General features: G+C 44.8%; 1 protein-coding gene across 1 annotated transcript; it reads left to right on the plus strand.

Annotated features, from left to right (window-relative positions):
* The first annotated feature begins 1,781 nt into the window (after positions 1-1,781).
* On the plus strand, positions 1,782-10,615 carry NANS (N-acetylneuraminate synthase). The gene is made up of 6 exons (XM_051777503.1): positions 1,782-1,987; positions 3,433-3,648; positions 6,723-6,822; positions 7,088-7,242; positions 8,277-8,543; positions 9,616-10,615. Exons 1-6 carry the CDS (start codon positions 1,856-1,858, stop codon positions 9,823-9,825), a joined length of 1,080 nt encoding a protein of 359 aa, XP_051633463.1. The 5' UTR covers positions 1,782-1,855; the 3' UTR covers positions 9,826-10,615.
* Positions 10,616-10,928: the final 313 nt, after the last annotated feature.

Consider the following 10,928-nt stretch of genomic DNA (forward strand, 5'->3'; position numbering starts at 1 on the left):
TTCAATTTCCTCTGGCATAGTAAGTTTTCTTACAAAATTAATACATTGCTATCACTTGAAAGCAAGAAATGGAGAAAGCAAGCAAGAGCACCCCAATTGTAAAAATGCAGAACCTCCTCTGTTCAGAAATACAAAGCTTTCCAAAATATGTACCAAAAAAGGTAAATTTCTCACCTTCCCCACTTCCTGAAAGTAGGAGTGGGTTTCTTGTTTGTTTTGTTTGTTGTCTTGTGGTTTGGGGTTTTCTTCCCCCATAATATTGGGACTTCCAGCATCAGAACTGTTGAAACAGCTGCAGTCCTATGTTTTATATCACCAGTATCTGGAGTCCCTCCTGATATTCTCTATCTCATTTCCAAGTTTAACCTCACTCTGATCACCTGAAATCCTCTGGCATGGTCTCCTTTCCATTCTAGGAGCACAGTATTATCTATCTCTGTGTGTTCTGTGGTCATATCAGAGATTGCTGGCTATGGTCAACAGAAATGACTGTAGGGACTTTCCTGTCTTCAATGATTTTGATTGTCTAACTGTTGATTTGAGCTCCTTACCAGACACAGCTGGCAGCTGCTAGGGGAAATAAAAGCTGTTTCTATTTCTGTTTTCTATTTCTATTCTCTACGTATCTTCATCATATCCAGAATATTAATTCTTAATTTCTGTGGGTTTTTTTGATCAAGTCTATTACACCAACACCTAGACTTGGAGCTCTTCAGCAGCCTGTCAAGTAGCCACTACCCACTTTCCCATTTATTTCAGTGTATCACTGAAAGTTTTGTCTGAACCAAATCCCTACAACTACCTCAAAAGGAGATTGTAGCGAGGTGGAGACCAGTTTCTTCTACCACAGAGAAGAGAGTGAGAGAAGTGAGAGGGAAGTGAGAGAAGTGAGAGAAGCAGAGGAAATGACTGTAAACTGAGACAGGGGAGATTCTGATTAGATGTTAGAAAAAAATTTTCCCTGTCAGGGTGGCCAGGCATTGGAATGGGCTGCCCAGGGAGGTGGTGGAGCCACCACTCCTGGAGGTGTTCAAGAGGCGTCCGATCTGGCGCTCGGCGATGTGGCTCAGGGGTTTAGGGGTCACAGTGGCAGTGCTGGCCTGGATGATTTAAAAGGTCCCTCCCGATCTTGACGATTCTGTGACTCTATAATTCTGAGTCTTTCTTGTAAATCCTCTCTGTACCAACGCATCTTCACGGTCTCTCAGGTGCGGCTCCCAGCTAGTTTGTGTTTCCCGGGAAATGGCGTTCTGCCTGCACCCAGAGCGCTCCTTCGGCGAGACCGGCGGTGCCCCCGCAGGCGCTCCGGGACCACGGGATCTGCGGCGGGCCCTGGGAACGGGCACGGGCACGGCCACTGGCCCAGAGACGGCCACTAGCCCAGACACAGACACTGGCCCAGACACGGCCACTAGCCCAGACACGGACACTGGCCCAGACACGGACACTGACCCAGACACGGCCACTGGCCCAGACACGGACACTGACCCAGACACGGACACTGGCCCAGACACGGACACTGGCCCAGACACGGACTCGGTCCCGGACAAGAGCGGAGCACAGACAGCCCGGCCCAGCCCAGCCCCGGGCTCTGCCTCGGCCCCGCCCCTTCCCGGCCCCGCCCTGCCATGGCCCCGCCCCTCACCATGGCCCCGGCCCCGCCGCGGCGCCACGGCGCCCCCTGCCGCCCGCCTCCTGCCAGGCGCTGGCCAATGGGGAAGGCGGCCGCGCCTCCGGCGGCGCTGATTGGCCGCGGCCGGGAGGGTGTCGCGGCGGGCGGGGGAGCAGCGGCGCAGTCGCGGGCGGGCGGCGGAGGCGGTGCCGTCTCAGCGAGTCGCGGTGTCGGCGTGTCACAATGCCGAGGGAGATCGAGCTGTGCCCCGGGCGGCGCGTCGGCGGCGACCAGCCGTGCTTCATCATCGCCGAGATCGGGCAGAACCACCAGGGCGACCTGGACATCGCCAAGCGCATGATCCGCATGGCCAAGGTGCGCGCGGGGAGGCGGGCGAGCGAGGGCCCCGGGGCGCTGCCGGGGGACGCGCCCGCGGGGAGCGGCTTCTCCTTCGCGGCGTGGTGCCGCTCGGGAGGAGCGGGGTGACTCGCGGGAGGGCTCATTCCTGAAGCAGAGTGTCTGCAGCGAGACCCTTGCGCTCGACTTTGGGGAAGGGTCGGGAGCGCCTGTCCTGTGAGGAGCGGCCGAGGGAGCTGGAGTGGTTTAGCCTGGAGAGAAGGAGTCTTTTAAAGGGGAGAACCTGGAGAAAAGGAATCTTCTAAAGGGGAGTTGTGTCGCTCTCTACAGCTACCTGAAAGGAGGCTGTGGCCAAGTGGGGGTCGGCCTCTTCTCCGAGGCAGCCAGCGACAGGATGAGAGGACAGAGCCTCAGGGGAGGTTTAGATTGGGCATAGGAAGAAACTCTTCATAGAAGGGGTGATGAGACACTGGAATGGGCTGCCCAGGGAGATGGTGGAGTCACCATCCCTGGAGGCCTTTAACGACAGGTTGGACTGTTTAAGGAAAGGCTGGACATTACACTCAGTGCCATGGTCTAGTTGACATGTTGGTGTTCGGCCATCGGTTGGACTCGGTGATCTCAGGTCTTTTCCAACCTAATTGATTCTGTGTGACATCCACAGCCCTGCAGCTGTGGTGTGAGGGAATCTGGGAAGAATAGGGCAGCTGCTGAACTATTTCTGATGAACCTCCAGTTTGACCTGGTTGCATTAGGGTTTTTTTCAGGTAATGCTTGTGCCATCCAGGAAGACAGCCAGGCTGCTTTGAAATTCGATGTTATGTCTGTTAGACAGAAGACAGTACATCACTGAAGAACAGCTCAGGGCACAGTGTGTTCAGAGCTGTAACTGTGGTGTAATTGCAAAATAGTGTAATGAGGATATATCTTTACATTGTCACTTCCAATGGATTGTTATCCCAGGAGGTGTTCACGGGGCATCTGGATCTCGCACTGGCTGATTCAAGGGTTGCAGTGCTGGGTGGACGGGTGGGCCAGATGATCTTGAAGGTCTGTTTCAACACTGATGATTCTGTGAACTTCACATTTAAATTCCTTGTTCTACAGAATCCTGTGTCTTGTTTTAATGTAAAATTATGAAGTGACAGCTGAGCTGGAATAAAACACCACAGAAATCAGCTTCTCAAATAAGTGGCATTCATAGCAAGAGGCTATGCAGTTTTGTACGTTTAGTATGATGTCCCTCTAGACTGCTGCTCTACTAAGTGTTGAAGTAAAAGGGCTTATATGTCTGCAGGTCCTCAGTCACTCTGTGTTCATTACCATTTCTGTGATTGCTGTGATGATACTGTGAAAACTCCACAGCAAACAAGCACATTAGTTGCTCAGTTCTTGTGTTCACACTCAAGATGAGTGCAGTTTTTCTTGCACTGCCACTCAGTGTGCACCAGCTTCTTTTGCAGGAATGTGGAGCAGACTGTGCTAAGTTCCAGAAGAGTGAACTGGAGTACAAGTTCAACAAGAAAGCCTTAGAAAGGCCCTACACCTCAAAACACTCCTGGGGAAAGACCTATGGGGAGCACAAGCGCCACTTGGAGTTTAGCCATGACCAATACAGAGAGCTAAAGAAGTATGCAGAGGAGGTTGGCATTTTCTTCACAGCTTCTGGCATGGATGAGGTATGTAAGCCATACTGGAATGACAGTGGGAGTCTGGCTGTTGTGTCTGTTGGGTATTATTAGGTGTAATAGTTCTTGCATAAAAAGAATATGTGGATGATGACTTTCTACAGAAGGGGACTAGAGTAATTTGCCAGTTCACCTGTATGGTGAACCTGCCATGGTTGACTAGATGGCTGAACACTTTGGAAGACTTGCTGTGTGCACTGCTACTACTGTTTATAGACAGTAAATAATATTAGAGACAAGGTCTCAGTTTGAACTTCATAAACAATCAAGGCTTTAAGAGTTTAGATCAAGTCAGTGTGATCTGATTGCTCTCCAGTGTTGTCTGGTATGTTGGCTCCAGGAATTTCAACTTCCTTCTGTATTTAAACCAGATTCCTTTCTTAACCTCAGTAGTGTTAGTTACAGTACTAAGAAATGCAACACACATTTGAAATGTGTAAACTGGAAAGATCAGGTAACAATTGAACTTCAGTGTAGATCAGAGATTACAGATTGCTTTACTCTTCTTTGTGGCCTAGAAAATACAGAAAAGCAAACTGAAAGAGACCCTAGCAGAGGTATGCTAGCCACTCTTGCATATGGCCAGCAGATCAATGTCCCTGGCTTCCTGCAAGTAGCCTCATCTAGGATGGGATAAGGATGTGATTTACTTAATATTTATGGTGATCTGTTCAGTGCCTCACTCTCAGCATCAGAGAGAATTCCTAATATATTAGGGTTATCTCCTTCCTCATAATTTTTTGTCCTGCCTTATCTGACGTAAAAGTTCACACTTGTACCTCCTCTCTGGTAATTGAGCACAAAAATTATTGCACCTCTTCTCTTTTGTAATCTCTGGTCTAGGCAATTTCAGTTCCTTCAGGCTTTTTATGCTATCTTTTCTAGTGCTCTGGCCATTCTTACTGCTGCTATCAACTTACTGTCCTCAAAATCCTTGAGTTGCTGTGCCTCTTCTGAGGTGGTACAAGCACCAAATGTCATAAAGAACTTCTTCAGATGCGTGATAGACAAAAAGATGTTTTGTGTGTATGGCAAAAGCTCAGTGCCATGGATTCAGAAATAGATCTGTGAAAAGAGAGTGGTGCCATGTTTTGTTTGTCATGTCTCCATGTGTAGAAGACCTGCTGAAAACCATGTACTCCTTTAACAAAGGAGTAATTGAACCCAGGATTCTTGGACTTCTGTATCTGGGACCTTAAAAGACCCATGTGCCTTTGCGGGGGGGAGAAAAAACCCACACTCCTTCTTTGATGTTAAAACCTCTGGGTTTTAAAGGCTATAGTGCAATACAGAACACCTTTCATATGCAGCAGCTAAGATCCCTTTCTGCCTCTGGGATCCTTCTTTCCCTTTGCTGTGCTCCATTGTGTGTGACCTTATCAACTAATTAACAGAACTGATACGTGTTTGTGCCCTCTTGTTTGAACAGTAATTACATTACACATCTCTTAAGATTTCTGGTGGCATTTCTGCAAGACGTGGGTTTGGAATTTAAGGAAAACATTGCATAAATTGACATCATAAATCCTCAAGAATATGTTAACTTCTGTAAATTTAACATAATCTCTGGAACTCCAGCTGTGTCAAAGAGGTTAAATTGTGTGTTAACTATATGGGGAAATCGATGAACTGATGTGTGAAGTAAATACAAAGGCTATGAATAACTTCTTTATCTATTCTGTTCCAGTGTGTACTGGAGACAAAACAGGATCTCATTGAACCACTCCCTTTAATGTCATTCCTGTTGCTTGAAATTACTTCCTGATCCTTGAATCTCCTACAGAAAAGCTGCCAATTTTCAAGAGATATTTACCTAACGAAGAGTGGCTTTAGATATGAGGCCTATTCTGTTATATTTCATTTTGTGCCATCTCCTGAGATTAGATCTGTGGGGGTTTAATATAATGTATTCATTGTCTTTATGCACAATGCATTTTAATGTTATACATCCTAGGTACAAGAATTTGCGTATCCATCATACTGATGATAGAAAATTTAGACCAAATGAGTTTCTCCTCTGGACATTAGCACTCTTTCTCTGGCACTAAGTAAATTTAACTGCAACAAGGAATGAGCTGAAGAAATTAAAAGTGTTTGTGAGTGATTGATGGGGAACAAAGTTAACCACTTCATTGTTTTCCCTGGAGGTGAAATGGAGGATTTAAATATCTCTTGCCTTTAATAGGTTTGGAATTAGAATTTTCTTCCTTGACAATACTAATTTTTAAAAGGCCCTTAGTAATGTAAAACCAGTTTTCAGGGAGCCTCCAGTAATTCCTGAATTGTCTTCAAAATAGCACACTTATTTTTAGGCAAAAGCAGAGTATAATTAGCATTTGAGTAAACTGCTTGATAGCCTTTTCTTTGGCATATTTTATTTTCTAGTATCTCTCCTAGAAGCAAGCCCATTTTGTATTTCCCTTTTTGGGTGCTTCTTTTTTTCAGGCGCCTATTTAATATGCTCGTACAGTTTTTCAGTGTGGCAGATCCATTTGGGAAAACTACCTGTAGTTTTAAACTCTCTGTGGTTTAATATTTCTGACCTGCAGGAAGTGTGTGGCTGGAAGACTGCCTGCGTGCCTGTAACGCATTCCTTCAAAGGGCAAGCTCTCATCTGCAGGTAGTTGCTCTCTCTGGTAGTGCTAAAAAAAAAAAAAAAATAAGCAAGAACGCTGTGGCCCACAAGTTCATCCTTAAGTTAGAGGAGCAGTGGAACTCTCCTGTACTAAGCAGCAGTTCCTACAGCTGGCTGACCAGCTGTGGCTGGGAGACCAAAGAGGCTGCCTTCCGACCGTGATCCCAGTCAAAAACCTGTAGAGAAATAGTTCAAGTATGCAGGAAGGCACCATAGTTATACTTTCACCTGGAGGGAAAGCAGAAACCCATATCCTCAGGATAGCAAATGTTACTTCAGGAGCAGTGTATTTTGGGGAGATTTCTATAATGTCCACCTGTTTAACTCAGCCTTGGTTTTGCTGTTCTGAAGGGTTATTTCCCGGCACAGTGGTCCTTTATCCTTTGATCCAGCTGGTGTGTTAAAATGCAGTGACTTCTTTTCCTTGTAGATGGCTGTGGAATTTCTTCATGAGCTGGATGTTCCATTTTTCAAAGTAGGATCAGGAGATACAAATAATTTTCCATATTTGGAAAAGACTGCAAAGAAAGGTAAGCATTTTCTTTGAGCCATCTTGGTAAACATCACTGTGTCTCAGTATTAGTATCAGTTATTAGATCTTTCATCCAGTTGATTTTTGGGAAAAAATCTGAAGTTCCTGTAGAAGAAACTCAACCTCAGGCTTGGAAAAAAAAAAGTTCACCCAGCATTCTTTTCTAGTTTTACTGGATTAATTCACTACAAGAGCTTAATTTAATCCTGTGTAGCTTTCTTGCAGGCCTACGGCAAAATTTTTGTGCATTTTCTAATGGCTAGGTCGCCCAATGGTGATTTCCAGCGGCATGCAGTCCATGAACACAATGCAGCAGGTTTATCAGATTGTGAAGCCCATCAATCCAAACTTCTGCTTCCTGCAGTGCACCAGTGCTTACCCACTTCAGCCAGAGGATGTCAATCTCCGTGTTATATCGGTCAGTGAGTAACCCGTGCGTAGGGTAGCAGAGAAGGGCCGTGCACTTCTGCTGAGATACATTTCCAGATCTTTGCCATGCTGGAATTTGCTTCTGAGAAGTTAGAAGGTGTATCGTGTTCCTCTAATTCATGCAAGTGTTGAACTAAAAACACCCAAAAGATCCTTTTTTTTTAGCAAAACTCATCTTTGGGGAATATGATAAAGGATGTTACTGGAGTATTCACAGCTCAACAGAGGAAAATACAACATTTGGTTAACAGGTTAACCCTGTGCTTTATAATGCAAAGAAAAATTATGTACTGTTAAGAAAGTGCATGGAAGTGAGAACGTAACTCTAAATAGGGAGCTAGACCAGCAACTTTTGGTCAAAAAGCTTCATGTGAGTATCAGAGTAGAGAAGAAAATCGATTAGACCCTGGTATAGTTCCCTTCACTGGAAATATTACTTGGATATGCCTAATAATGGTATAAGGAAGTTTTCCCAAACTGGCCAGTGTTCAAGCACCAGCTTAGATTTATGCACATGTAGTATGTTATTTTTAGCAGAATGTGACATGGCTGCATTTAATTGCCTTTAGGACTGGGTGACTGTCCCCTATGTATGGATTAAAATATTGCTTCAGAATTGAAATACAGAGTTGAAGAAATCTGCTTTGGATGTAGGTTAAGTTTTACCAGTCCACTGGGTTCTTGTGTGAAAATAGAATGCTACTCTGTTACTGTTACAGTGATGTAGGCTTTGAAGACCTGGAATAATATAACTGAATTAAAAGGAAAAACATTAAGTGGTAGAAAAGAACATACCTGCTTTCTCTTGTTAGTATTGATAATGTTAGTGAAATTGGGAACGTGGCAATTGGTAATGAAGTGTGACTTGCTGAATGTAAAAAAATGCATTCTCAGAATAACCAACTGCTTGTTTTGTGCCACAATAATTGCCCTTGGGTTCTTATTGCAGTTATCACTGTTAAGTTTGCTTTGTCTTTGAAATTGCTACCTTGGTAATTAAGACCAACTCTGTCGTGATTCAAGGCGTATCAGTCAGCTTTTCCTGATATCCCCATTGGCTATTCGGGACATGAAACTGGCATAGCCATTTCAGTGGCAGCTGTTGCTATGGGTGCTAAAGTAGTGGAGCGCCACGTGACCCTTGACAAAACATGGAAAGGAAGCGACCACCAGGCATCTCTGGAGCCAGACGAACTGGCGGAGCTGGTGAGAGCCATCCGTACTGTGGAAAAAGCAATGGGTTCTCCAGTCAAACAACTCTTGCCCTGTGAAATGGCTTGCAATGAAAAGGTAACTTTTGCTTTTGATTCATGTAAACCTGCAGCTCGTTTAGACCTACAGCTAATAATCTGTATTCAGAAAAATAGCTTGCTGTTTGTTTATTGCAGTAGTGTTCCTGCCTCTGCACTCAAAAAATTTCTCACCGCGTTACGTTGGCAGTTTTGAGTATAATGGAGTTCTGTGTTTATCATCCAGTAGTTAAATAAGTTGAGTAGAAATATGGAATGATTTAGGTTGGAAAAGACAGTTAAGGTCATCGAGTCCAACTGCTAACCTAACGCTGCCATGTCCACCACTAAACCATGTTCCTGAGTGCCACATATGTTTTAAATAACTCCAGGGATGTTGACTCAACCACTTCCCTGTTCTAAACTGTTTCAGCGCTTGATAACCCTTTTGGTGAAGGAATTTTTCTTAATATCCAATCTAAACTTCCCCTGGCACAGCTTGAGGCCATTTCCTCTTGTCCTGTCTCTAATTGCCTCATAGAAGAGAGTGACCCCCACCTGGCTACAACCTGCCCTTCAGGCAGTTGTAGAGAGCAGGAAGGTCCCCCTGAGCCTCCTTTTCTCCAGACTGAACAACCCCAGCTCCCTCAGCTGCTCTTCATAAATCTTTAGACGCTTCACCAGCTTTGTTGCCCTTCTGTGGACTCAACTCCAACACCTCAATGTTTTTCTTGTAGTGAGGGGCCCAAAACTGGACACAGTATTCGAGTGCGGCCTCACGCGTGCCAAGTACTCAGTAACACTAATGGGAATAATATGTCTCTATGACTGTATATGAGCTGCTTTTACATTAAGCTAAAATACCAGTCCTTCTAATCAGATTCCCTCCATTGTGATTTTGGAACATTCCAGCAAGCCACCATCCAGTTTCAGAAAGGATCTGGATGTTCCCAGCAGCCCAGTTACAGTGTGAAGGTGTCCATGGCTAACTCAGCCTTCATTTGGAATAAGCAATGCAGAGGGCACAACCTGTTCCCAAATAACTGCAGAATATTTTTTATCCTTTTTTTTCGTATACTAAGCCTAGCAATGTGTTTGACTTAAAACTTTTTTTCCCCGCCCCTCTCCTGTAGCTGGGGAAGTCTGTTGTGGCGAAAGTGGCAATTCCTGAAGGTGCCGTCCTGACACTTGACATGCTGACCGTGAAGGTGGGAGAGCCAAAGGGATTTCCCCCGGAATCCATCTTCGATCTGGTGGGCCAGAAGGTTAAAAAAAGTATCGAAGAAGATGAAACCATCACTGAGCAAGTAGTGGAAAATCATGTAAAAAAAGTGAAGTGCTAAACCAAAGCGCTCCACTCCATGTTTCACGCTGTACTGCTGCACAGCATATTTAAGTGTAGCAAAGAAAGGGGCATAATTATGGGGATCCAAGCAGGTTAGCATTTTCAGGTTCTCATTAGTAGGAAGTTTCTGAAGCAAGGGGATATAAATTACGAAGAGCATTTTATTAGAAACTGTATAGCATTGTGCCTAGGAAATACCATGCTCCTCCCTTCTCCATTCCACTTAACCTAGATTAACTCGGAGTTTTGCCAAATCTGAGACCACAGTCTGTGCTTTCTGGCTTCCTTTTTCTGTTAAGAATACAGTAAATCATAAGAATTTTTCCTACTAGAAAACTTTCTACTAGAACAACTTTTGAGTTGTTCTACCCCCTTATCTTTTGATGTTCCTTTCTTTTCTGCCGTTTGCCTCACCCCAGTAATAGCAGGACTCTAGCTGGAGTTGAAGGCAGCTAAGTGAAAGTTCACATGCCCTGAACAGAAAACTACACATGCAACCTGATGAATTTTTCTCGAGATGAAAGCCTTAAGATGAAAAGTCTTGTGATAAAACAGTGGGTTGCAGGAATCTGCCCTCTGTGGGAAAATGGGCTTCTTGAGAAATGTAGGTTTTCAAGAGACAGTACCAAGAAAAGAAGCATACTGGATATGTAGAAAGGTCCCATTTAAGGGGCAAGGGAACATTTTTGTGAACTGAAAGGCAGGAGGGCAAGCCAGACAAATTAAGCAGGTGAGAAAAGTAGCTCTGAGATGAATCAGTGGAAATAAACTTAACCTATGCTTTAAAATTTGTCAGAAGCATCTGTTGTGAGCTGAGTGAGGACTAGACCTTAAATCAGTTTTGCAGAGCATTTGGATACCTCTGTTTGGACCTGGGGGGGGGGTGTAACTTCTCGGGTAGGAAGACAAGTGCTGGTGAAGATTGAACAGCCCTTTTCCTGTACTAACAAGCAAATACATTATGTTAGGGGTTTTCCCTCAACACTGGAATTTGAGATGGCCAAGGCTGACTGCCTGACATCACATCATTACGTGATGGTCAGTGCACCTCTTGTGTGCTCTACTCTTGTGTCCCAGCCTCTCACTTTCCAAGTAAGAAAT

This window comes from Manacus candei, unplaced genomic scaffold, assembly GCF_025592945.1.
Source record: "Manacus candei isolate 608988 ecotype Guabito, Panama unplaced genomic scaffold, ASM2559294v1 h1tg000010l, whole genome shotgun sequence".
Taxonomy (NCBI): Eukaryota; Metazoa; Chordata; class Aves; order Passeriformes; family Pipridae; genus Manacus; species Manacus candei.

Coding starts and splice junctions, on each gene's coding strand:
- NANS (XM_051777503.1), top strand. CDS start 1,856: ATGCCGAGGGAGATCGAGCTGTGCCCCGGGCGGCGCGTCGGCGGCGAC. Junction 7,243..8,276: donor TCAATCTCCGTGTTATATCG/GTCAGTGAGTAA, acceptor TCGTGATTCAAG/GCGTATCAGTCAGCTTTTCC. Junction 8,544..9,615: donor AAATGGCTTGCAATGAAAAG/GTAACTTTTGCT, acceptor CCTCTCCTGTAG/CTGGGGAAGTCTGTTGTGGC.